At 47.6% G+C, this 26,259-nt stretch overlaps 1 protein-coding gene and 1 pseudogene across 1 annotated transcript; both read left to right on the forward strand.

Annotated features, from left to right (window-relative positions):
• The first annotated feature begins 498 nt into the window (after positions 1-498).
• Positions 499-5,272, forward strand: RING1 (ring finger protein 1). Its single transcript, XM_049890053.1, has 7 exons — positions 499-1,275; positions 1,375-1,515; positions 2,544-2,704; positions 2,830-3,045; positions 3,737-4,126; positions 4,308-4,581; positions 4,858-5,272. The coding sequence occupies exons 2-7, from the start codon at positions 1,438-1,440 to the stop codon at positions 4,957-4,959; spliced, it is 1,221 nt and encodes a 406-aa protein (XP_049746010.1). The 5' UTR covers positions 499-1,275; positions 1,375-1,437; the 3' UTR covers positions 4,960-5,272.
• Positions 5,273-5,901: 629 nt separating this feature from the next.
• Positions 5,902-17,745, forward strand: LOC126068136 (HIV Tat-specific factor 1 homolog; annotated as a pseudogene).
• Positions 17,746-26,259: the final 8,514 nt, after the last annotated feature.

Below are 26,259 nucleotides of genomic sequence, written 5' to 3' on the forward strand. Positions count from 1 at the left end.
TGGAGCCCACATAAGGACTGGCCACGGACAGAAGGAGAGGACAGGGAAGTAGGGGGGGACCTGGGAAGTGGGGGGATGGGACCCACTGCTACCCTATTCCAGAGAGAGGCCACCCCCGGTAGCCGCATCCCAAGTCCGGGAGCCCCAGCTTGGGCTGGTGGGGGACAGGGGGCCCATGAAGGTCTCTCCCTTATCCCCCTCATCCCCAGCCTTCAATGGGGATTGCTCTGCCCCGTCCTCTTTTCTCCCATTCCCTTTCCTTGAGAGTCCTGGAGGAGGCTTCTGCTCACTTACCACTGCAGACATTCTGCCCCTTATGCCCCCCACCACAAGCGCACACCCCCTCCCGATAGGGGCCCCATCTTGTGTGTGTGTGTGTGTGTGTGTGTGTGTGTGTGTGTGTGTGTGTCCCTGCTTCCGCGTGGTGTCTCCATTGCCCCATTCCTCCCGTGCTCCTCCCTTCCCCGCCCCGGGCCGCGGCTCTTGATTGTCCAAACGCAATTCTCGAGTCTATGGCTCCGGCCGAGAGTTGAGTCTGGACGTCCCGAGCCGCCGCCCCCAAACCTCGAGGGGGAGAGCGGGTCGGAGGGTCTAGGGAGAGTCAAAGCGAAGGGTGGAACAAGTCCCCAGGGTGGTAAGGGGAATCCTGAGCACCTTGGGATTTAAGTCGCGCTCGCAGGACAGGAGGGCTGAAGCGGCAAAAGATCTTTTGCAGCTTTTTCCCCCAGGATCCCGGGCTGGGGTTATAGAGAAGTTGGAAAGAGGTGGGATTTCCCGGGGCCGCCAAGGGGACTCAGAGTGGGGGAGGTGGCCACTTTCCCGAGCCCTCGGTCCCCTCCTGGGGTCCGGGCTACCCAGGCCCCGCCCTTCGGGGCGGTGGCCCCGGGTAGGGGGAAATCTGGAGCAGAACGACGGCTTAGGTTCGGGGGCACTTCGCACGACCGTACTGGACCGGGGGCGGGACCGTGCTCCCACGGGGTGCGGGACTCCGGGGACCCCGGCTCCCCCTGGGAGGCGGGCGTGTCTCGTGGGCGGAGGAACCCCGAGTCCACGTCGCGTCCCACCCGCGCCCCAAGCGGCGGGTGACGTCTCAGCCGCCCGGGTTGGGGAGTGGAGGGGCAGGCGGAAGTGACGTAGGGCCCCAGTGCCCGGGCCATGGCGGCAGCGGCGGCGGGAGCTGCTGTCTGAGCACGGGCTGCAGACTACGCGAACTCGGCCCGGGAGTCCGGGCCCAGAGAGAGGCGCGGCGACCGGGGCGCCGACGGCTGGAGCCGGGTGAGAGGCTGCGCCGGCTCGGGGCCGAGGGGGAGCCTCTGGAGGGGCGGGGTTTGCGCGAGGGGCGGCCCCCTAACACCCCTCCTCCTCTCCCCCCAGCCTTCCTCTCCTCCTCCTCCTCTGCTGCGGGGCCCTGGTGGGGGGGGTCTGTGTCCGGTCACCATGACGACGCCAGCGAATGCCCAGAATGCCAGCAAAACGTGGGAATTGAGTCTGTATGAGCTGCACCGGACCCCGCAGGTGACGAGGGATCTTCCCTTTACAGCTTGCCCCCACCTCTCAAACCCCTCATCCCACAAACCCCCATCACACCGCCTCTTTTTCATTCTTTGCTCCATTCTGCCACCCCTGCGGATTTCACAGACTCTTTAGCCCTACCTTTGAATTATCTTAATCTTTTTAAAGCGCGTTTACATTTATTATCTCATCTAATCCTCAAAACAGCCCAGCCGCGTTACAACCTGTATTTGAAAGATAGTAAGCAGATACAGGAATGACCTTCCCTCATTCCTCACCTTCATGTCTTAAGTCAGTGCATATAAGGCTCACTTTAGGAGCTTGTTTGGAGTCGCTGGGTGGTGTGAACAGTTAACACAGTCAGCTGCCTAACCCAAAGTTGGAGGTTGGAGTCAGCCCAGAGGAGCCTCAGAAGAAAGGTGTGGTGATCTACGTCCAAAAAATCAGCCAGTGAAAACCCTGTGGAGCACAGTTCTACTCCAACACACATGGGGCCAGCCAATGAAATTCCTATGGAGCATAGTTCTATTCTGACACACATGGGGTCACCATGAGCCAAGAGTCAACTCCAGGGTAACTGGGAGCTTATTAAAAATGAAGCTTCCCAGACCCCACCCCCAAACATTTTGATTCAGTAGTTGCGATGAAATCCCAGAATCTGCATTTTTAACTAATATCCTAGGGAATTCTAATATTGGCGGTACGACGACCACACTTTAAGAAATTTTTTTCCCCAAACCATAAATCTGTGCCACTCTCCTACCTCCACCCCCAGTCTCTTCCCCAAACCTCAAATCCTCGTATTCCAGAGTCCCTACTCTTGGTTAATAGACACAGATCCTTTCTTTTCTCCATTTTCTTCAAGGCAGCAGCCCCTCTCTGTCTCACAATTCCCGCCTTCTTCAAGCACCAAGATGAGGCACCCGTATTCTGCTATCTCACTGTATTTCTCAGAACTCCTGTTTTAGGGACCACTTGTGCCTTTTCCCCTCCCAACCCACCACCACCTTTTCACTCACTGATGCCTCCAGGAAGCCATCATGGATGGCACAGAGATTGCAGTTTCCCCTCGGTCGCTGCACTCAGAACTTATGTGCCCCATCTGCCTGGACATGCTGAAGAATACAATGACCACCAAGGAGTGCCTCCACCGCTTCTGCTCCGACTGCATCGTCACAGCCCTGAGAAGCGGGTAACAGGAGGGGCATGTTTGAGATGAGGTGAAAGGGTACCAAGTGGGGACTGTCTTCGTGGGTCCTGATTCACCCTGGGCTTCAATGCCCTGGTGACTAACCACACAGGCCTCGCCTCTCCTAGGAACAAGGAGTGCCCCACCTGTCGCAAGAAGCTAGTATCCAAGCGGTCCCTGCGGCCAGACCCCAACTTTGATGCCCTGATCTCTAAGATCTATCCCAGCCGGGAGGAATATGAGGCCCACCAAGACCGGGTGCTCATCCGCCTCAGCCGCCTGCACAACCAGCAGGCACTGAGCTCCAGCATCGAGGAGGGCCTGCGCATGCAGGCCATGCACAGGTATGGAGGCCGGGGGAGGGGGGTAGCAGGACTGGTGGGACAAGTCCGTGGGTCAGACACCCTGTGCTGGCTTTGCTGCTGGCTAGCCGAGTAACCATAACCCTTAGTCTCAGTGTCCTAGGAGCTGACCACAGCCCGGTTGTCAGGCCTGGGAGCCATGGATGTGAATTGCAGCTTTCATAAGAATAGCTTCCGTTCTCTCTAGAAGTTAGAACAGCAGTGATTTTGAGCATAAACCTTGATACTGCTGGCGATTAAATCACCTCCTAGGCCAGCATTTCTCAAACTTTAATATGTTTCCAAATAACCTGAGGGTCTTGGTAAAAAAGAAAATTCTTGAGTCAGTAGGCGTGGAGTCGGGTCCAAGATTCTGTGTTGCTGCAAGCTCCCAGGTAATGCTGACGCTACTAGTTCTTGGACCAAACTTTGGAAAGTGAGGTCCTATGAGCTTAAATAAGTTACTTAACCTCTCTAAGCCTCACTTTCCCCAGCCATGTAGTAGATATAATCAATGACTCTTTTATAGGATGAGGTGACCAGAGCAAAACACTTAGCAGGGTGTTTGGCCTGTAGCTAGCGTTAGTAAGTATTAGGTATCATTAAGACTTGCCTGATCTCTTAATTCTCTCTAGTTTAAAATCTAAATCCCTTATCCTTGATGTTTTCTAATCTTAGCCACTTGCTTCTACAGGGCCCAGCGTGTGAGGCGGCCGATGCCCGGGTCAGATCAGACCACAACGATGAGTGGGGGGGAGGGAGAGCCTGGGGAGGGAGAGGGTGATGGAGAGGACGTGAGCTCAGACTCTGCCCCTGACTCGGCCCCAGGCCCTGCTCCCAAGCGACCCCGTGGAGGGGGCGCAGGGGGGAGCAGTGTAGGGACAGGGGGAGGCGGTGCTGGTGGGGTGGGTGGGGGTGCTGGTTCTGAGGACTCTGGTGACCGGGGAGGAACTCTGGGAGGGGGAACCCTGGGGCCCCCAAGCCCTCCTGGGGCCCCCAGTCCCCCGGAGCCAGGTGGAGAAATCGAGCTCGTGTTCCGGCCCCACCCCCTGCTCGTGGAGAAGGGAGAATACTGCCAGACTAGGTGAGGAGCTGTGTCTTCCCCCAGACACAGAGAAACCAAAGGTCACATAGACTTCCATCACAAGTGGGCTTCCCTCAAACCCAGAAAGAAACCTTAACCCAGAGGCCCTTTTGGAAAATCCCCTACCCTCCTTCCCTCTTTGAGGCTTCCTGTGCCCTAAACCTCCCCTTTCCCACTCCAGGTATGTGAAGACAACTGGGAATGCCACAGTGGACCATCTCTCCAAGTACTTGGCCCTGCGCATTGCCCTTGAGCGGAGGCAGCAGCAAGAGGCAGGGGAGCCAGGAGGGCCTGGAGGGGCTGCCTCTGATGCTGGAGGACCTGATGGGGGTGGTGGGGAGGGCGGGGGTGCCGGAGGAGGTGATGGGCCTGAGGAGCCTGCCTTGCCCAGTCTGGAGGGTGTCAGCGAGAAGCAGTATACCATCTACATCGCCCCCGGTGGCGGAGCTTTCACGGTGAGAGCCTCTGAGAGCCGTGATATAAGAGGGGAGAGGAGGGGAGGTGGCCACACAACCATGATCCTGACCTCCTAACTCACCAGCGCTTTTCTCTATCTTCCATCTCCCTTCTCTTTTCTTTCTTCTCCCCCATCACTCCATGTTCTCCTGCTTTGCCCTGCACTGTTTTTATTTTTCTTTCTCCCCTCCGTCACCTCTTGCCTGTCTTTTCCTTTGCTGTCTTTCTCCTCCAACTTTAATCTCCCCCCTGCTTCTTTTCCACTCCTTCCCTAGACACTGAATGGCTCACTGACCCTGGAGCTGGTGAATGAGAAGTTCTGGAAGGTGTCCCGGCCACTGGAGCTCTGCTATGCCCCCACCAAGGATCCAAAGTGACCCTGCAAGGGGACAGCCAGAGGATAGGGACCACAGGGTGTCCCTGTGTCCCAGCCTACCACCCCAGCTTCTTTGTCCCCCAGTGCCCCCCAGCCCAGCCAACCAGCAGAAGGACACAAATGAGGACAAGTGGCTTTTATACAAAGTATCTATATCAAATTCTTCTATATTGTACAGAGTGGGGCTTGTGTCCCCTTCTACTGCCTTTTCTATGGACCCCCAACCTCCCATCTGTACAAGATGTTGGGAAGGTGAACCCTCCCCTTCACATCCTCCTCCAAAAACAACAAATCTGCTTTTTTTCCTCTTTGAAACCTGCAGTTCTGTGTCTCTGTTTATCAGGGGTGTCTATGAGAAGAAGAAGGGGGAAAAAATGGGAGAGAGGCCCAGAAATCATGTAGAATCAGCCTTGGAAATGGGGAGGAAATGTCAGAGATTATTCACAAAGTCAAATTCCCATTTTCCTGAACTTCCAAATTAGTAAATAGGTGAGAAAATAGGAATGATCCATCAAGCTGGAGAAGGGACAGGCTGGGAATGGAGAGGTGTGTGGAAGTCAAACCCAAAACTTGCCTCCCTAAAACTTGAATATTCCAGGCTGAAACTCGGGGTTTCAGTACCCGCAGGAAAGTGGCTCAAGAGAGCAGGGAATCTTTATAGACAGAACCGTGATGTCTGGAATGGGAATAATTCCATGTTACTTCAAGAAGCTCGTTTCTATAGCTGGAAATGAAGTGAGAGAGGGAGGAGGGAGGGCTGTAAGATCCTGCTTGGCTTCCTAGCCACCGCGGTCGACACCCAAGCAGGACAAGCAAAGCTTGGGACTACAGTTCCCATGAGTGTGTGTGAGCCCGTGCCCGCGGGCCGCAGAACTGAGTGGAGGGAGGGCCGTCCGGGATTTGTAGTTCTGTGCATGTCCAACTAGCAGTTGAGAGCAGAACGATGGGGGCGTCCAGTAAAACCCTGGCTGCCCCCGGCCTCGAATTCCGCCCGAAGGACAACCACAAGCCCGGGGCAGCGGGGACAGAGGCGCACCGACGCGCGCCAGGCCCCGGGCAGTGAGCTGGCTCCACGCGGGACCCTGGAGGTTGAGTGGCCTCCCCCGTCCCCCGCAGCCCCTCTGTCCCTCGCTCCCTGTTTCCGCTGCTCTTCTCGCCCGCGCCCCACATTCCTGCGGGGCTCGCTGGGTTGGCGATTTCTCAGGCAGCCTGCAGCGCAGGTAGGGCCCTCCCGAGTCCGCAGACGGGGCGGACTCCACGCTTGGGAGGTCTGGTTTTTTCCCCTCGTTCCCGGTACCGCAATACTGCGGACCCAGGCGGGCAGCCTCCAGCCCCGGCAAGTATGGCAGACCTGGTGACCTGGCGCTCAACCACGTACCCTGAAGAAATAGACAGCACTACCTGACCCCTGTAGGAGGCCCTTCCTACATCTGCTTTCCCAGAACTCTGGATCCTAACTCCCCTTCTCTCTGATCGCAGCCATCCAGGGAGTGTGTCGCTCCCGGGATGTTGGGGCCAGAGGAAGATGGGCGTTGCTCCTGGAGCTCTGTGGAAGAGAAACAGATGGGAGGAGTAGGGTGGAAGCCGAAGAGTGTGAAATTAACCCGACTCTCTGGATTGCAGGGGCTGCGCGTTCTCTCCTGTCCTAACCGCGCGGAGCGTCTGTTCTGTCTCTGCCTCCTGGCCCCTGTGGCTTCACTCCGAAACAGCCTGCGCCCCCACCGCCTGTCTTCCCTCCCATGCCCTCGATTCCTCTCAGCTCCCCAGTCGCCACCTTCTCCCCCACGCTCCCCGCCCTCTTCTTACTTTCTGCTTCTGCCCCTCTCTGCTGCGAGTGACCCCTTGTCCTCTCTCATCCCCATAATTGTGAACTTCGCAGACATAGCTGTTTATTTACGTGACACCATGTGGGAGACATACGGAAACTGCCTTTCTCCTACCCAGCCCCAAGAAAAATGACTACCCCTGCCAGGTGTTTCTGAATCTAAGCGTGACCCGCGTACCCCTCTCCCGCCCCCGTTCTGTTCTACTACTGAATACCCCGGCCTTCCTGGGGTATTTAGTTCCCCAAGACGTTCAGTCTCTGTCAGCGAGGCTAGCATATATGGAGTACTAGGTTAGACAAAATGAGAGATACAAAGTATACAAAAGGAAACTTTATTATTTTGTTGAAGCACAAGATACCTGTAGTAGTAGTTAGCTGAAATGAAGTCCATTCCAACTCATGGCAACCCTGTGTGTGCAGACTAAAAATGCTCCGTACGGTTTTCAAGACTGTGACCTTTTGGAAGCAGATGGCCAGGCCTATCTTCCAAGTCGCCTTTGAGTGGGCTGGAACCATCAACCTTTTGGCTAGTAGGCAAGCGCTTAACCATTTGCACTGCCAGGGACTTCTACATGTAGTAGAATAACTAACAATGCAAAGGGGCAGGGTAGAGAAATGAGCTCCCCCATCCCTCAGCTGTCACTACTGACCCTTTTCTACCTCCTTTACCAGGGTGCCCCTCAAAGCCCTTCTCCTGCTTGGAAAATGGACTCCCTCCCGCTGCCCCCACCTCTCCTTTCTCCCGGCACAGCCTGGTGAGCAGCCCTAATGTGGGAAGCATTTCAGCCAGGGGGCCCACCTGGCCCTGTGCCTACATTCCCAGGTGGGTGACCACCCCCAACTCCTGCAGCCAGGGTAGCTGCAGCCTCTGCCACAGCTCACACCTAGCCTAGCACTGTCTCCAGCACACACTCTGCAGCCAGTGTGGCAAGGGCTTTCCTAGAGCTCCAGCCTGCTGCAGCACACCTCTGTACACACCAGCCAGCTGTGGATGAGGTTTTGGCCACCACCCCAGGCTCATCTGCCATGAGAAGTCGTGCTTGGATGAGAACCCCTTCCTCTGCCCCAAGTGTGGCAAGCACTTCACCCAGACTGCCAACCTGGCTCAGGCATCTGGGGAAAATGAGCTACCTGTGCAATGACTGTGTTCCTGAGTTGAGCCCATGCAGGTCCACCTGCCAGGACTATGGCCTGCTGTTTCCCCAGGCACTAGCAATGGCCCACTACCTCGGTGAGAAGCCCTTCCTCTGCCCCCACTGTGGACACAGATTCTGGTACAGCTCCAATCTGGCACAGCCCCACCTGGCCACACTGGGGACAGGCAGGCCCTACCACTGTGGCCTCTTTGGCCATGGCATCACTTGGAGCTCCCACCTGCTGGATGATCAGACCACACATGGTGGCGAGGATGGGGAAGAACACAGTGGGGAGGAGGAGTGCATGGGGAGGAGGGGAGTATGGAGGCAAAGTCAAGGCCTCTGGGGCAGCCCCTCTCCAAGCCCAGCAGCACTCTAGGAGGGCAGGGGGCAGCCCTGGTGACAGACTCCTCCACAGTCAGAGTGACTGCCCCTTCCTTGGGAGGCATAATGGAGCACAGCTCCCTCCCCACCACCAGCAGAGAAACTTTCGGAGTCACCACAACCACATGGTGGCCAGAGTGTCTCCCTTGTGCAACATTTGCAGCAAGTTTATTGTTACTGTTCATGTTAAGGGCTAAGTTAGACCTTACTTGTATTAACTTCCCTCTAAGTTTGTCCTTTGGAACTTGGCAACATTTCTCTCCGTGAGATGTCAAATAGATGTTTGATTATTGACAAGTGCAAAAGGAAGTAAAGAACCTTAGAGGTGAAAGGGGTCGATTGGGAGACCGCTAATCAGTTTCACTCCATAGAGCCTGTTACTTGCCAGGGATGTTCAGGACCTGGTTATTACAAGCAAAGATAAGACGGGGCCCTGCCTTCAAAGGATTTGATCTAGGGAGTCCAGTGTAAGCATCTCAATATTGAATCCAGCATCGAGTTCTATAAATTTTATTTGCTGTAACATATTTCAAGTCCGCCCGTTCCTCTCCATCCCTCCATCACCCTGGTCCAGCCATCATCGATCTCCTGGATCACTGTAATAGCTGCCCTCCTGCTCTCCCTGGAATGGCTGGGGATGGCCTTTTCTAATCCACACATTGGTGGTTCAGTGGTAGAATTCTTGCCTTCCATGCCAGAGTCCCCAGTTTGATTCCCAGTGCACTTCACGCGCAGCCACCACCCGTCTGTCAGCGGAGGCTTGTGTGTTCCTATGGTGCTGAATAGGTTCCAGCAGAACTTCCAGACTAAGATAGACTAGGAGGAAAGACCTGGTGATCTACTTCTGAAAATCAGGCAGCTGAAAAACCTGTGGCTCACAACAGTTCGATCCCCAACCAATCACGGGAATGGCACAGAACTGGGCAGCATTTTCTTCTGTTGTACATGAGGTGGATATGAGCCCGGTAGTTATGAGTCCGGATTGCTGTGAGTTGGGGTTGACAGGAGTTGGGTCAACTTGAGGGCAGCTAACAACAATCCACACTGCATATCTGTGTAAGAGTGGTCTTTTTGAAATGCAAATCTGATTATCTCAGACACTCTACTTAAACCCATTCAATGACTTCCCACTCATCTTAGGTTAAAGACCTGAGTTCTTAACCTGGCCTCTAAGGCTCTGCAGACCTCTCCAGCTTCATCTCCTGCCCCTGCTGTCACCCACGCCTTCCTCTGGCTCACTCATGTCCGCTGTGCTTCCTCTCGCAGAGCCTTTGCATAGCCAAGCCCTCTGCCTGAAAGGCTCCTTCCTCCCTCCCTCTCCTAGTTCATTCCCTTTCATTCTTCAGATATCAGCTCACTTATCATTATCATATCCACAGGGAGGGTTCCCCGGCCTTCCTCTCAGGGTCAAATTTCCCTTTTGAGCTCCCGCACCAAGGTATACCTTTCCTTGGAAGCACTTGGTGCAGTTGCGGTTCTACATTTTTTGGTGATAATATTTGAGGATGGGTAAGGCGACATCAAGGAGCCCTGGTGGCACAGTGGTTAAGCGCTCAGCTGCTAACTGAAAGATTGGTGGTTCGAACTCAGTAGCTGCTCTATGGGAGAAAGATGTGGCAGTATGCTTCCCTAAAGATTACAGCTTTGGAAATCCTATGGGGCAGTTCTACTTTTTCCTAGAGGGTCGCTATGAATCGGAATCCATTCGACAGGAATGGGTTTGTGGGTTTTTTTGTTTTTTGTTTTTTTTTTTGAAGGTGACATCTCCAAAAGTCCAGGAGGGGGGCACCTGGGCAGTGCTTCATTCCCTCCTTATAGGGGTGACACAAGCTGCCTGCGGCCAGCCAAATGGCCAGAGTTGGACATTAGGTTCAGGGGCCAGAGCCAAAATACGGGTTCTCTCTGAAGCAGATGGAGCACTGAAAGCCACACTTGTAGCCTGGTGAGGAAAACTGGGTTCAAACCTGGAGTCCAGAGGTCCAGAGACAAGACTCAGGTTGAGGTCACAGGGCGAAGAGTTAGGAGCTGGAAAGAGGCAGTGTCAGGAGAGTATGCCATGACTGATCAGAAGAGGTTTGGGGCGATGGTTGAACACTTTAGGGAGGCTGGGGCTCACCTTTATGAAGCTGGTGGTCACATGGCAGTGAGGTCTGGGGAAAAGGCCCAGAGGTGGGTATGCAGACAGTGGCAGCAGGACTGGAGGGAAAACTCAGACATGGTAAGAAGCTGGAAAGTAAAATCACCAAGACCTGGCCATTAGATCCTGGGGAAAAGAGCAAGAGAGGAACCTGGGATGCCGCCCATGTTTCTGGCTTGGGCAGCTGGGTAGCTGGTGATTCCATCTGCTGAAACCAGGGACAACACAGAAGGAGCAGGTTTGAGAGAAAAGATGAATTTAAATTTGGGAATATCCAGTGCTTGCTTGATAGAAGCATTAAATTTGAAGTGACTGCAGACATTTAGTTGGAGTGATACATGAGATATGTATCTATGGAGGCTAGGAGAGCGATCTGGGCTAGAAAAGTACACTTAGGAGTCAAGGCTTGGATGGTACTGAAGCTGTGGGTGTAAGAGTACCCAAGAAAATTGTGGATAAGGAGAGAAGAGGGGTGTGAAACCTTCTTCCAAGGCGCTTCTGGGTGGTTTCAAACCACCAACCTTTTGGTTAGAAAGCGTTTAATTGTTTGCACCACCCAGGACTCCTCAAAACAGCAATAACCATTTATTAACTCTCACAATTTCTGTGGGTTAGGATTTTGTCAGGGCACAGTGGGGACCACTGGTCTTTGCTCTACGATGTCTGGGGACCGTGCTGGAAGTGACTCAGTGGCTGGGGGCTAAAATCATCTGAAGGCTTGTTCACCTACAGGTCTGGTAGTCGATGCTGGTACAACGTGGTGGCCGGTTCTCACAGTGAGAGTCCTGAGTGTGGAGAGAGAGAACCTTGACATTTGAGGGGCCCAGGGCAAGAGTACAAACAAAAGTATAAAGTCGTATGAATTTTATCTGACCTGTTCAAGTTGTACATTTAACTGAAATAATGAAAATGAGCCAGAAAATCATTTTCATCAAATCTACCATTTAACAGGTCAGATAAAATCCTCGAAACTTCATATTCTTTATTGATTTGATTACTGATCAAAACATTGAGGACATATGTGGCCTCTATTTGTACTCTTTCCACAGTTTTTAAAAATTTAAGAAGGCTACTTCTCTGAAGATAGTTTTTTCTATTTTCCATTTTCAGTGTACTTCTTTCAGTTCCACACTCATATTTTCCATTTCTATCTCAATTTGTACTTATTCTCAATGACCTGGGGTTGAAAAATAAAACACAATTGTAGTCAAAATACACAAAATTTAAATGTATTTTCACCACAATATATAAAGTGTTTTAAAAAAAAAAAACCCTCGAATCATTTTAATATATGTTTATTGGTTATTTTTCTTTTAAAATATTCAAAATTATCTATTAAATTTAAAAGGCTAAATGCAAAGTAGAATGAATAATCATATTATAAATAAAACTAATCTAAATAAAGCTGAATTTTATTTTGAAAAATTTTTTAATTTCATTAGTTTAATAAAAAGCGAACTATTCTTAATTAGCAAGATCCATCTAAATACCAATATTGAGACTCATTATCATACTTCACATAGATCATGTCTAGACCCATATGCATACGAACTAACAATAATAAGAATTGTTGATGTGTAACTGTTACAAATGCAGTGCTAACTCCTGGGGACTTTGAATCGATACCCTTAGAACACAAAGAAAAGCAAGAAAAAATGGGCACTCAGTACTATTGAGAAACGATACTTTATCATTCGACTTGAGAGGTCATATTTGAAAAGTTAATTACTTTGTATTTTCTCTTACCTGCTTCTTCCACTGCTTAAATCCTTCCTACACTCCAAAGCAGCCTATGCCTCAGAGATTGGCAGAGGTACAACATCAAATTTTCCTAATATTTGGTTGTAGTCACCTTTAGTTTCCAGGATACAAAGATTGCAGAAGCATTTCCCTGGGGCCTGAACAGTGTTAATTACGAGAGCGAATATTCAGGGTTTCAGGTTGGGCTGTGCCAGCACTGAGGGCCTGATCCCAAGTGACAGAGGTACCCAGCTATCCTTTAACAAATGTTGTGTGAGATAGGTTGTGTGTGATAGGTGGGGCCTCTAAAGCCGTGGACCAGGGAGGGCCCCTCTTGTCCAGATCTGAGGATGATAATGCTTGTGAGAGAAGGTCATGATTTTGATTTCAAATGTGCTAAGTTTGTCGTACCTTTGAGACATCCAAATAGGGATGCCAGGTAGGCAGTCAAAGATATACAGATCTATATAGAGGAAAAACATACATTTGAGAGTAATCAGCTAATAAGAACTGAAGTCATGGTATAGGTGTGATTCCCTGGAGGGAGAATGTAGAGTGAGAAGAGGAGTTTAGAACTGGCCTTGACGACTCCAACATGGCCAGGTCATGCAGGATGAGCCAACAAAGGAGCAAAGGCAACCAGAGGGACAAGAGAAAAACCAGAAGAGTGCTAAGTTCTGGAGGCCAAAGAAAGAGTGTTGCGAGAAAGAGTTGGTCAACAGTGTTGAATACTTGTGGGAGGTCAAGTAAGAGGAAAACTAAAAAAGTGGGAATTTAATGACTTGAAGGTCATTGGCAATCTTTGCAAAAGCATTTGAGTGACATGGTAGAGGCAGACACCAGCCTGAAGTGAGGAAATAGGTCATTTTCCTCCCACTTTTCATCATGAAAAATTTTAAACATACAGAAAAATTGAAAACATAGTACAATAATCGTCTGTAAATTCACTTTACTTCTATTTAACAATTGTTGTTTATATATACGTGCAAATATTTATATGCAGTTCTTGAACCATTTGAAATTTGAGAAAATCATGACACTTCACTCCTAAATACTTCACCACGCACCTCCTAAAAATAAGGACTTTCTCCTACATAATCACAGTGTCATCACATCTAAGAAAATAACAATAGGTCCTAAAAAAAAAAAAAAAAAACCAAACCTGTTGCCGTTGAGTTGATTCTGACTTAAAGTGACCCTATAGGACAGAGTAGAACTGCCCCTTAGGGTTTCCAGGAGAGCCTGGTGGGTTCAAACTGCCAACCTTTTGGTTAGCAGCCATAGCTCTTAACTACTACACCACCAGGGTTTCCAATAGGTCCTAATATCATCTGATATCCAGAACATACTGAAATTTCCCCCCAGTTAACCCCCTAAACTGTCTTTTATATATGATTTTTCACACCAGGTGCACGCACTGCTTCTCTGCAAATCTGGCCATGAGGGGACTGGGAGATACAGGTAGTAGCCAGAGGAGGAAGTCAGGTAGGGTCAGGGTGTTTGTTTTTAAGAGAGAGAGGCTTGGGCATGCTTAAATGTTAATGGGAAGAGTTGAGAGAGGTTGAAGATTCAGGACGAAAAATGGGTAATCAATTATTTAAGTTCCCTGAGACCAAAAAAGCAAACCCATTGCGATCAAGTTGATTCCTACTCATGGCAACTCCATGTGTTACAGAGTAGACTTGAGCTCCATAGGATTTTCTTGGCTGTAATCTTTATGGAAGCACATCTTCAGGCTTCTCTTCTGTGAAGCCACTGGGTGGGCCTTAACTGCTAATCTTTCGGTTAGCATTTGAGTGAAATGGTTTGTGCCACGCCACCCAAATGATGCAGAACATGGGTAGAGAGCCTGGCAGAAGGACAGCATTCCTCTACTCCGGTGGGTCTCAAAGTAGAGTCCTCGGAGCAGCAGTTTCAAGTCTCACCTGGAAACTGGCTAGAAATGAAAATCCGTGGGCACCTCCCCAGACCTGCTGAGTCAGAAATGTATTTTAACATGCCCTCCAGGCAATTCTGCTGCACACTAAGTTGGAGAAACACTTCATCCTTCTTACATGAAGGAAGAAGAGAGGGTGGGCCCAGATGCAGGAGGGGTGTGGGTCTGGAAACAGGTAGTTGAGGGAGTTTCCCTCTGATGGCTTCAGTTTCCCCTGTGACATAAAAGGTGACATCATCAGTTGAAAGTGAGGGGAAAGTCAGAAAGAGGAGCCTCTTAGGTTTGAGGATCATGAGGTTTAAAATAGGCATTGTAATGTGGTTAGTTTGCTAAGCAATGCTGGGAGCCTGGCTGAGTTGATGATCATGAATGAGGAGTAGTGGCCATTTCCTGGTTGTGTGACTTTCTCCAATACTTGTTGGCTGGCAGAGTAAAATCCTGGAGAAAATACATCACGGGGCTCATCAAGGGTTGGTATTTTGCCAGATAGATGCAAAGGATAAAAATACAGAGTCCAAGGGAGTTTGATATGTTGACAAGAGAGTTGTTGAAATAAAGGACCATCACATCAAAGCTGGATACAGAGCAAAGACAGGAAGGAGCTAAGGGGTTGGAAGAAGAGGCATCATTGATCTGGAGGTCCTGAGACTCAAAAAGTGGTTGTGAGGGGAGTTAACAAACAGCTCGGTAGAAGGTTGGAAGATGGTAGCTGAGAGCAGCTGCTTGAATGAGTGATTCTCAAGGAGGGGCAGCTTCAGGTGACAAGGTCCAGCACATGACATGAGAATGGGTGGCTGAGCTGGAGTGAGTGAAGAAGGTCCTGGGGACGAAGTCGCCAAGTTGCTGAGAGGCCAGATGAGGAACGGGTCCTCCATGTGAACAATGAAGTAGCCCATGAGTAGTCTCCATGGGAAGAGAGACAGCTGGTGCCAACATCCCCCTCAGCAAGCTGGAGAGGTCGGACAGGTAGCAGTAAGAAAGGAAGAAGGCAGTCTAACCCAGTGGCTGAGCCTTGGAAGCGTAGGTTGATTTTGAACCAGAAATTGGGAGCTGGGGAGAGGAGTAGTCTGGAAGCAGCAATTTGGAGCAAAGGAAAGCACTCTCACCTATCAGAAAATAAACAGCTCTCTTTTCTGAAGGCTGCAGGGGTGTGGCGCCCTCAAGGGAGACTTAAATTTCAGTTAAGGCAGGAAGTGGAATGAAGGCTCCAAGGAGAAGCTGAGGAGATTAGGGAGTTTGCAGTTTATTAGGAGGCAGAGGGGCAGGTTAGGGAGGGGGCAAGTGGAGGGCTGGGTCACAGCCAGAAAGTGCAGACAGTATTCTGGAGACAACAGTGTGATAGAGTGGGCTAGGGAGTTATGGGCATTTTCACTATTAAATGATAAAAACGAGTGGGAGGCAGTCTGGATTTAGGCCAGTTAGTCTCCTGGAGACTGTAAAAAGGGGTAGCTTAAGGATGTGGCCTCTGGAGTCAGACCTGCCCAAATACAAATCTCAGTTTTCTTATCCACCGTTGTTGTTTTCGGAGTTCTGGTGGTGCAGTGGTTAACAGCTCAGCTGCTAACAAAAAGGTCAGCATTTCCAATCGCCAGCTGCTCCTTGGAAACCCTATGGGGCAGTTCTACTCTGTCCTATAGGGTCGCTATGAGTTGGAGTCAACTAACAGCAACAGGCTTGTTGTTTTTTGGTTTGGCTGTTGTTTTGTGCCATCCAGTCGATTCCAACTCATGGCGACCCCACGTGCTACAGAGTAGAACTGCCCCATAGGGTTTTCTCAGCTGTGATCTTTACAGGAGCAGATCATCAGGACTTTGTTCCACCATGCCACTGGGTGGGTTTGGTCTGCCAATCTTTTGGCCAAGTGCAAACTGCACCACCCAGGGACAACTAGCCAACTATATACTTGATGTCTCTGGGCCTCGATTTCCTCTTCTGTAAAATGGGGTTAATAACAGTACCTACCTCAGAGGGTTGCTGTGAGGATTCAATTACTTAGTGTGTTAAATGTTTAAAATAGTGCCTGGCAGTTCCCTCAGATACGTTGTTCGGTGGTGGCCTGAATTGAACAATAGCGCCAGGAACCTGGGGGAGCGAACCAGCATCATCTGGCCATTTTGCTTGCTTGGACCCTACCCCTGGGCTAGGTAGAAAACAGGAGCAGCAACAACTTGGATGGGAACAATGAGTTTGAAGAGGAGTTATAAACGCAAGAATACATAGACACCAAGAATGGTGGTGCCCAGGAAGATCCTGAGGGAGAAAATGACTCTTTCCAACAGCAGCTGGCTGACACTCTCTACAAGTGAGCTCTGGACAAGAAGGCTTGGTTCCCCAAGATCACTAAATATTCCATTCCTACCTATCAGGCCGATGATGGCTTACCTAATGATGGTGCTTCTAGCTCTACTGCAAACGGATAAGATTTCAATGCTATGGATGCAGAGGAATCTCCACAAAGAAAAACCTTGAACCCATTGATCCCAAAAAGAGGGGAGAAAATAGGAAGAGTGAATCAGGATGGTTTCATGTTGACAAAGACAGAAACACAAATGCGTATGTGTCTGAATCGCCTCCAGACATGGCAGTGGGTAAATTTATACAGCTTATGTCCAAACCACTATCAGGTTGTCATACTGTGCTGACTTGTGTGTTGCTATGATACTGGAAGCTATGCTACTGGTATTTCAAACACCAGCAGGGTCACCCACGGTGTACATGTTTCAGTGGAGCTTCCGGACTCAGGATAGGAAAAAAGGCTAGGCAATCTACTTCTGAAAATTAGCCAATAAAAACCTTATGGATCACAAAAATACTGTCTAATATACGGTGGAAGGGACTACACAATAGCTGCAACAATGAACTCAAACATGCCAACGATCTGAAGACGGTGCAGGACCGGGCAGTGTTCTGTTCTGTTATGCATAACGTCACCATGAGTCAGAGTTGACTTGACAGCAACTAACAACGTGTCCAGACTTGGCATTATTATGAGAGATCCCCAGAAGAATTTAAGGCTAAACTTTACAAAAGATAATCAAGGAAATCTTAAAGGAGATGGGCTTTGCTGATATTTGAAGAAGGAATCTGTGGGTCTTCCATTAAAGCTTTTGGATGAAGATGAAATAGAGACCATAAATTACATGTCAAGATGGCAGAGTTTCAACTGAAGGGGGACTATGACCCCTCAAAAGAGAACAAATGCAAAGACTACAAGAGGCACCTGCCTCTGTAACAAAAGCAGTTGTATTACAGACCTGACAGAAGAGCTGGGTTGTCCTGAATGCACCATGACTCGTGGTCATCATCAGAACTGTTACATCCATCAAAAACGAGATCAGAGAAGACCTTTGAGTAGAGTGTTCAAAGTTTGGGCAAATTAGGAAGCAACTTCTCTTTGATAGGCACCCAGATGTTGTGTCCCCTCTGTCCTTTAGGAATGCAGACAGGGCTGATGATTGTATTCACGCCCTTGATGGAAGGTGGGGTGGTGGCCGTCACATCAGTGCTCAAGCATGGGGTGGGACTACAGATCATCACGTTGAAGAGCTCTCAAGAGAAAGGAGGAAAGGCTGAGAGAATGAGAGGTTCTTCTTGATGCCCCTGAGACCAACAGAGGCTTTTGGTGTTGAAATTCCATCTGGGCTTCAGAAATAGCACTTCAAGAGTAAGACATTGACTGCCCTTTCAACCCCAACCAGTTGAAATCTGGTCTCTTCCCATAACCCTCCATTAGGATCACTCTTTCCAAGTCACAAGCACTTCTCAGATGCCAGACCCAAATGACATCACTAGAGTCATTTACATTAACTCAGGTAACCATTTGGGAGTGTGGGGGTGAAGGAATAGTTCATCTGTAGGACTGCAACAACAGCCTCTCACTTTGCAGTTGGGAATGTGGGCCCAGTTATTCAATCACACTCTCATCTAGGTGCCACTGTGAAGGGATTTTGGAGATGTAAATTAAAGTCCAAAATCGGTTTATCTTGAGTTAATCAGAAAGAACCTATATGTAGGGGTAGGTCTGATTAATCACATTTAAGGCCTTTAATAGTGGCTGGACCCCCCGTGTGGTTCAGAGCCTGTAAGATGTAGAAAGGAGTAAACACATTTCCGCCCTCTAAGACTTCCTTACCTGAATTCCAGCAGCTCAGACTATGTGTCATTTCTCTGTGGACCCTGGACTAGGTTCTGTGATTGCAGAGAAAAGAACAGTAGAAAGTTCAGAAATAAAAATGGATACTGATACTTCAAAGTAAAATTATTAGAAGATCTCAGAAAGTAAAGTGAGGAAAAGAAATGCAGGGAGCAGAGAAGTCTTCAGGCCAGTTAATCACACCTTGGAGTGACCAGAAAATTCAAAGTTTTCTTGAAAAATGGAAATTCCTTGATCATGAGGTCCATCTAGACATGAGGAATAGGAATCATATATTATCAGAAGCAATTGCCAATCCTTATCAAAAGGGGGAAAATGCAGAACAGAATTTCAAATTCTTGTGAAATCCAGACTTTCTGGAGTCATGGAGGCTGGATGAATCCCTAAAACTATTGCCCTGAGATAATCTTTTAAAACTTAAACCAAAAATATCCCCTGAAGTCTCCTTTAAACCAAACAATAGTTTAGCTTAATTAGTTAAATATATGGGCCTGGAATATTGTGCTCTTTTAAAAAACTATCTGTTAGGGAGCAAATTAACAATAGTCACTGGAGAGATTAGATAGGAAACTTAGACAGCAGTGGGTTTATGTTAATGGGGGAGCAACAAAAGAGGGTGAGAACGGTTGTACAACTTAAAGGATATAATCAATGCCACTGCATTGTACATGTAGAAATTGTTGAATTGGTGTATGTTCTACTATGTATATTCTCAAAAAAAATTAAAAAAATAAGTGATTAAAACAGAAAAATTCAAGTGTTCTAAAACTAAAGAGCATTTCTACCTTTAAGAGCAAGAAAAATAGTAAAAGGAACATCAGCAAATTTTTAAAAAATCTTTCTTTTTTAAAATCTAGTAGAGCATATTCTTTTTTAAATTTATTTATTGTGCTTTAAGTGAAAGTTTAAAAATCAAGTCAGTCTCTCATACAAAAACTTATACACACCTTGCTATGTATTCTTATCTGCTCTCCCCCTAATGAGACAGCACATTCCTCCCCTCTACCCTGTACTCCCCGTGTCCATTCAACCAGCTCCTGTCCCCTCTTCCTTCTCATCTCACCGCCAGACAGGAGTTGCCCACATAGTCTCATGTGTCTACTTGAGCCTAGAAGCTCATTCTTCACCGGTATAATTATCTATCTTATAGTCCAGTCCAATCTCTGTTTGGAGAGTTGGCTTCGGGAATGGTTCCAATCTTGGGCTAACAAAGTGTCCGGGGACCATGACCTCCAGAGTCCCTCTAGTCTCAGTCAGACCATTAAGACTGGTCTTTTTACGAGAATTTGAGATCTTCATCCCACTGTTCTCCTGCTCCATCAGGGATTCTCTGCTGTGTTCCCAGTGAGGGCAGTGATCGGTGGTAGCTGGGCACCATCTAGTTCTTCCGGTCTCAGGCCGATGGAGTCTCTGGTTTATGTGGCCCTTTCTGTCTCTTGGGTTCATCTTTACCAAATGTCTTTGGGGTTCTTCATTCTCCTTTGATGGTGGAGCATATTCTTGGCCTTTGTATTTCTGTATAAATTTCAAAGTCAGCTTGTCCTGGTTTCTAAAATACCTGTTGGGATTTTGATTGAAATGAATCTATAAATCTTTACAATATTGATCCCTTCAGTTAGTAAACATAGTATATATCTCAATGAAAAAAAAAAAAAAAACAATTGCCAAGAGGCTCAAGCACAAGAACATAAAGAAGAGGTGGCAACAATGTCTACAGGCACAATAAGTTTGCAGGACTTATGCTGGACTATTAAGAGCCCAACCAGAGGCCAAGGAGTGAATCCTTGCCCTGTACTTACGGAGAGGTCTTACACAGGATTCTGGGTTATAAATGGCCATCGAGTAATCAACTCATGGCAACCGCACATGGTACAGAGTAGAACTGCTCCATAGGGTTTTCTTGGTGTAATCTTTATGGGAGCAGATCGCTGGGCCTTTCTTCTGCAGCACTGCTGGGAGGGTTCAAACCACCAGCCTTATCATCAAAGAAAATGCTAAATTTCAGCTGGAGGTTAGTGAAAATAAAATATAATTTTTCCCCATCCTCATTCACAGACCCTTTGGGATCCTGGGCTAAGAGCCCTGCCTTAGAGCAGCAACATCTCAGAGTGAAAAAGAAGCTGAGCCAGGAGAGTGTGATGCTTCCTGCCTGCTAGCCTTCTGGATGGCAAGAGGCACCAGCTTCACAATCAGAACCAACCTCCCCAGCAGCCTCCTTGATCCAAATCCTTGTCTCAGGGATCAGGGAGCATGGACTCTCCACATATCTGCTGTGCTGCCATCCAAACCACTACCCACAGCTCCTAAAGATGTGACATTTGGCGGATAGTGTCTGCGGTCTTAAAAGCCTTCAAGTGACCACCTTTGGGAGCAACGGAGAATGAAGAAAACTAAAGATACAAAGGAAAGATTAGTCCAGAGGAATAATGGACCACAATTACCATGGCCTCCACCAGACTGAGTCCAGCACAACTAGATGGTGCCCAGTTACTATCACTCATTGCTCTGACAGGGATCACAATACAGGGTTCAGAACAGAGCTGAAGAAAAATGTAGAACAAAATTATAACTCAGAAAAAATGGCCAGACAATGCCCTAACAAAGACTGGAGAAACCCTAAGAGTATGGACCCCTGATACCCTTTTAGCTCAGTAAAGAAGTCACTCCTGAGGTTCCCCCTCATCCAAAGATTAGACAGACCCATAAAACAAAACCAGACTAAAGGGGCACACCAGCCCAGGGGCAAGGACTAGAGGGCAGGAAGGGACAGGAAAGCTGGTAATATGGAACCCAACATTGAGAAGGGAGAGTGTTGACATGTCGTGGTGTTGTTAACCAATGTCATAAAACAATATGTGTACTGTTTAATGAGAAGCTAGTTCTGTAAACCTTAATTTAAAGTACAATTAAAAAAAAAAAAAGATGTGACATTTGGAGAAAAGATGGAAAGGAAACCTGGTACTCAGGGACAATTTTCTCTAATTGTTTGAGTGGAAGCAACAAAGGACTCTCGTGACCCTCAAGATTGGGTCGACCTGGGGAAGAAAATTGGCCTTTCAACTCAGCTATATCATTTTTTTTATATCATTATTTTTTTTAGTGGTATATCACTATTTACTAGGCAGATGTTTGTCCTGAAGGTTCTTGTCCAACTTATGTGGAGAATGGCACCTAATATTTTTAAGGTGAAAAAATTTTTATAAAAAAATAATAAAAAAAATATTTTTAAGGTGAGAGAGTCCCAAATACAGGGGACCTGGAATGTGGTATCAGAAACCTTGAAGACATGCTTCTTCAATGGGAACATAAGTCAGAAAAGCCACCAGGAAGTGGTACTGGCCCAGGGATGCCTTTCAAGTCACAACAGGGACAGAAAGGAACTATCATTTTCCAATGATTTACTCTTTGCCATATGGGGTACAGTTCTTATCTCATTTGTTCATCACAACTGGTCCATAATAGGTAGGTGTTTTGTTTTGATTTCCAAAAATATCTCTTTACAAAATTAAAAAAAGAAACAAGAACAATGACTCAGCTTTGCTCTAAAATCACTTCTTTTAATCTGTATTTTCATAAACTTCCAAAAGGGATGGAGGCCAACTTCTGCTCAGAGGACCACAGTTAGGACAAGCCATGTGCGCCACCATCTCTCTCTCTCTTTCTCTCTCTCACACACACACATAGGTTATTTCTTCCAAGTTGCTCCTGGTCCTCCTGCAGCAACTTCTCTTCGAATTGTACTTATTAATATTATTTGCTTGCATTTAAATCAACTGAAACATTGAACAATTTTGCATTTGCTTCTGTTTAAAAAACTGTTTTTGATAGTCTTATGGGAAGACAATGTGAGAATATGAGTGTAAAGATAATTAACTGCATTACCTCAGTGATGACAGAAGAAAGGTCCATAATTCCGCCAGCAGTCTCCTAAAGGCAATCTAGGCTTTTACTATCAGTCACCTTAAAATTCTTCCAGCCTCTGCCCATTGAGTTTCAAAACCACTTCCACATTTTAGGTATCTGTTAGAGCAGCAGACCAATCTCCTAAGTACCAAATTCTGTCTTAGTAATCTAGTGCTGCTATAACAGAAATACCACAAGTAGGTGGCTTTAAAGAAGAGAAATTTATTCTCTCACAGTTTAGGAAGCTAGAAGTCCAAATTCGGGGCACCAACTCCAGGGGAAGGCTTTCTCTCTCTATTGGTTCTGGGGGAAGGTCCTTGTCATCAATCTTCTCCTGGTCTAGGAGCATCTCAGTACAGAGACCCCAGGTTCAAAGGACATGCTGCACTCCTGGCTCTGATTTTTTGGTGGTAAGATGTCCCTCTCCTCTCTGCTCACTTCTCTTTTATATCTCAAAAGAGGTAGACTCAAGATACAACCTAATCCTGTAGATTAAATCCTGCCTTATTAACATAACTGCCTCTAATCCTCCCTCATTAACATCATGATGTCAGGATCAACACATCAGGTCACAAAATGGTGGACATCTACACAATACTGGGAATCATGGCCTAACCAAATTGACACACGTTTTTGGGGGACATAATTCAATCCATAACATTAGCCATTAGAGAAATGCAAATCAAAACTACAATGAGATACCATCTCACCCCGAGATTACTGGCACTAATGAAAAAAACATAAAATAACAAATATTGGAGAGGCTGCTGGGAGATTGGAACTCTTATGCACTGCTGGTGGAAATACAAAATGGTACAACCATTTTGGAAAACAATATGGTACTTCTTTAAAAAGCTAGAAATAGAAATACCATACAATCCAGTAATCCCACTCCCAGGAATATATCCTAGAGAAATAAAAGCCATAACATGAATAGGCATATGCACACCCATGTACACTGCAGCAAGTAATCACAATATTCACAGTAGCAAAAAGATGGAAACAACCTAAGTGTCCATCAACAGATGAATAGATAAACTATGGTACATACATACAATGGAATACTATGCAAAGATAAAGAACAATGATGAATCTGCAAAACACCTCACAACATGGACGAATCTGAAGGGCATTATGCTGAGTGAAATGTCAGTCACAAAAGGACAAATACTGTATGAAACCATTATTATAAAAACTCAAGTAAAGGTTTACACACAGAAACAAACAACCATCAGTGGTTATGAGTATGGGTATTGGTGGGGAGAGAAAAACACTAACTAGATAAGAGACAAGTGGCAACTTTGGTGAAGGGTAAGGCAGTACAAAATACTGGGAAAGTCAGCACAACTTGACCAAGGCAAAGTCACAGAAGCATCAAAGACATATCCAAACTCCCTAAGGGACCAAGTAACTTGACCGAGGGCTGGGGACGATGGTCTCAGAGGACATCTAGCTCAATTGGCTTAAAATAGTTTATAAAGAAAATTTCCAATATCCAACTATGGTGAGTAGTGTCTGGGGTCTTAAAAGCCTTCCAGCGGCCATCTAAGATACGTCTACTGGTCCCATTCTGGCTGGAGCAAAAAAAATGAAGAAAACCAAAGATACAAGGGAAACATTAGTCCAAAGGACTAATGGAACACAACTGCCACTAGCTTCACCAGGCTGAGCCCAGAACAACTAGATGGTACCCGGCTACCATCACTGGCTGTTCTGACAGGGATCACAATAGAGGGTCCCAGACAGAGCTGGAGAAAAAATGTAGAACAAAATTTTAACTCACAAAAAAAGATCAGACTTACTGGCCTGACAGAGACTGGAGAAACCCTGAGAGTAAGGCCCTGGGGCACTCTTTTAACTCAGTACTGAAGTCACACCTGAGGTTGACCCTTCAGCCAAGGATTAGGCAGGTCTATAGGCAAACAATAACACATGTGAGGAACATGCTTCATAGTTCAGTCATGTGTACGAGAGTAAATGGGCACACCAGTCCAAAAGCAAAGATGAGAAGGCAGGAAGGAACAGGAAAACTGGACTAATGGAAACAGGGAACCCAGGGCGGGAAAGGGAGAGTGTTGACACATCTCAGGGATGGCAACCAACTTCACAAAACAATTTGAATATTAATTGTTTAATGAAAAACTAATTTGCTCTGTAAACGTTCACCTAAAGCACAATTTAAAAAATCTTCCTAATAATTTACTCTTACCTTCTTTTTGTTAGTCAGAGTTACTGTGTTGCTTCTTTACAGCTAGCTGCTTTCTCAGCTCCATGACTCCCAGCTTGGAGTCACAGAATGAGAGGTGAATGTGGACACAGAAGGTTCAAGCCAATGAGTGACTGTATGGTGTTGAGCTTATTACTTATTCAAGCTCATGAAATAGGGAACATCTCACAGGGCTGGTGTGTGAATTCAGCGAGATGAAATATCTGCTGTATGACAGCAGAGACTGATTTACACTCCACTGAGTCCACAGTGCCTACCAGGGAACACAGAGAAGAGGATCCATAAATATGTGTTGGTTGAATGAATACTGTATCTGAAAATGCTTTGTAAGCTCTAAGGACATGTTATCAGGAGGGACCAGTCCCTGGAGAAGGACATCACGCATGGTAAAGTAGATGGTCAGCCAAAAGGGGAAGACCCTCAACGAGATGAACTGACACAGTGGTTGCAACAATGAGCTCAAGCGAAACGATTGTGAGGATGGCGCAGGACCAGGCAGTGTTTCGTTCTGTTGTGTGTATCATTGCTATGAGTCAGAACTGACTGGACAGCACCTAAAAACAACATCAAGAATATAGGATATGAATAGCTGTGTCCATTATTCCCAAAAGGAAGAGAGCTGGTTTCTATTCTTCCCCTCAAAGTTTTGTCTTGGTCTTGCTTTCTCTTTCTTTCCTTGAATCTTTACACTAAATCTGACTACTTTTATGTTGACCAATCTGCCTGCTTTTAATGCCTGATTTCCTGAAATCAGAAAATTCACCCTTAAGTGGAGGGTGGGTGGGTCTATATTTATAAGATGGAAGGAGGCTACAGCCCATGAGTACGCCCCTAATTCCCCCCTCCATGACATACTATTTACTGCCATTGAGTCGATTTCTGCTTGTAGCGACCCCATAGGGTTTCCAAGGCTGTAAATCTCTAAGGAAGCAGACTGCCACAACTTTCTCCAGTGGAGCTGCTGGTGGCTTCGAACCACCAACCTTTTGGTTAGCAGTCAGTTGCTTTAACTCCAAGACATAGGGACCCCTATCCCAGATACAGACAGGAATTAGAAGAGGGATGGAGGATACTGACACAATTCAGTCCTAGGGAGCGATCCCAGATGCTTCTGGGTCTATGAGGTCCGTGTGTCCTAGGCAACAAGAGACAAAATGAGGGGGAAACTGAAGGGGTGGTGATGTTCCTCAGAAATTATGCGTTTTAGCCTAGGATCACAAGGCCCGGTCTATGGCACAAGATAGGACATTTAGGCCAAAGGAAAAGTCCCTCAGTAGCTTCAGCTTGAAGAGGGCGTGGGGGAGTCCTTGCCGCCTTCTACAGCAAGGAGAGAAAGCAGGGACTAGAGAAGCGTTTGAGCGGACGGAGAACAGCTCCATCCGCTAATCTATGCTGCCCCCTGGTGGTCGATCTGAGTATCGCTGCTCCATTTCACGCTAATCCCATCCTGAGCGGTACCGTTGGGTCAGAGGATTCCTACGGGTACCGGGGCTGGGGGGGTGGGGGGGAGGAGGCAGGAAGGGAGTTAAAGGTCCCCGAAAACTGCGTGCTCCAATATAACTTAAATGTTGCTCACTGAGTTCCCGAATCACGAGTCTCCGGAGCTGACCCCTAGCCCCACCACTCACATTCCAGCGCTGCCCCTCAGCGAGGTCTGCAAAAACCTGCGCTTATTGGTCAAGTCTAAATAATTGAGCTCAGGGGTGAACTGAACGGTCAAAGCTGTGAAGAACCAAGGTGCCAGCCTCCCTAGCCGTCCTGGCGCATCAGCTGGCTTTCGATGAACTCGCCTCTTTCAGCAGTCTCCCCCGCGGGGCATCCCAGAACCTTTTCTTTATGAATCGCCCTTTCTCTGTCAGT

This window comes from Elephas maximus, chromosome 1 (genome assembly GCF_024166365.1).
Source record: "Elephas maximus indicus isolate mEleMax1 chromosome 1, mEleMax1 primary haplotype, whole genome shotgun sequence".
Taxonomy (NCBI): Eukaryota; Metazoa; Chordata; class Mammalia; order Proboscidea; family Elephantidae; genus Elephas; species Elephas maximus.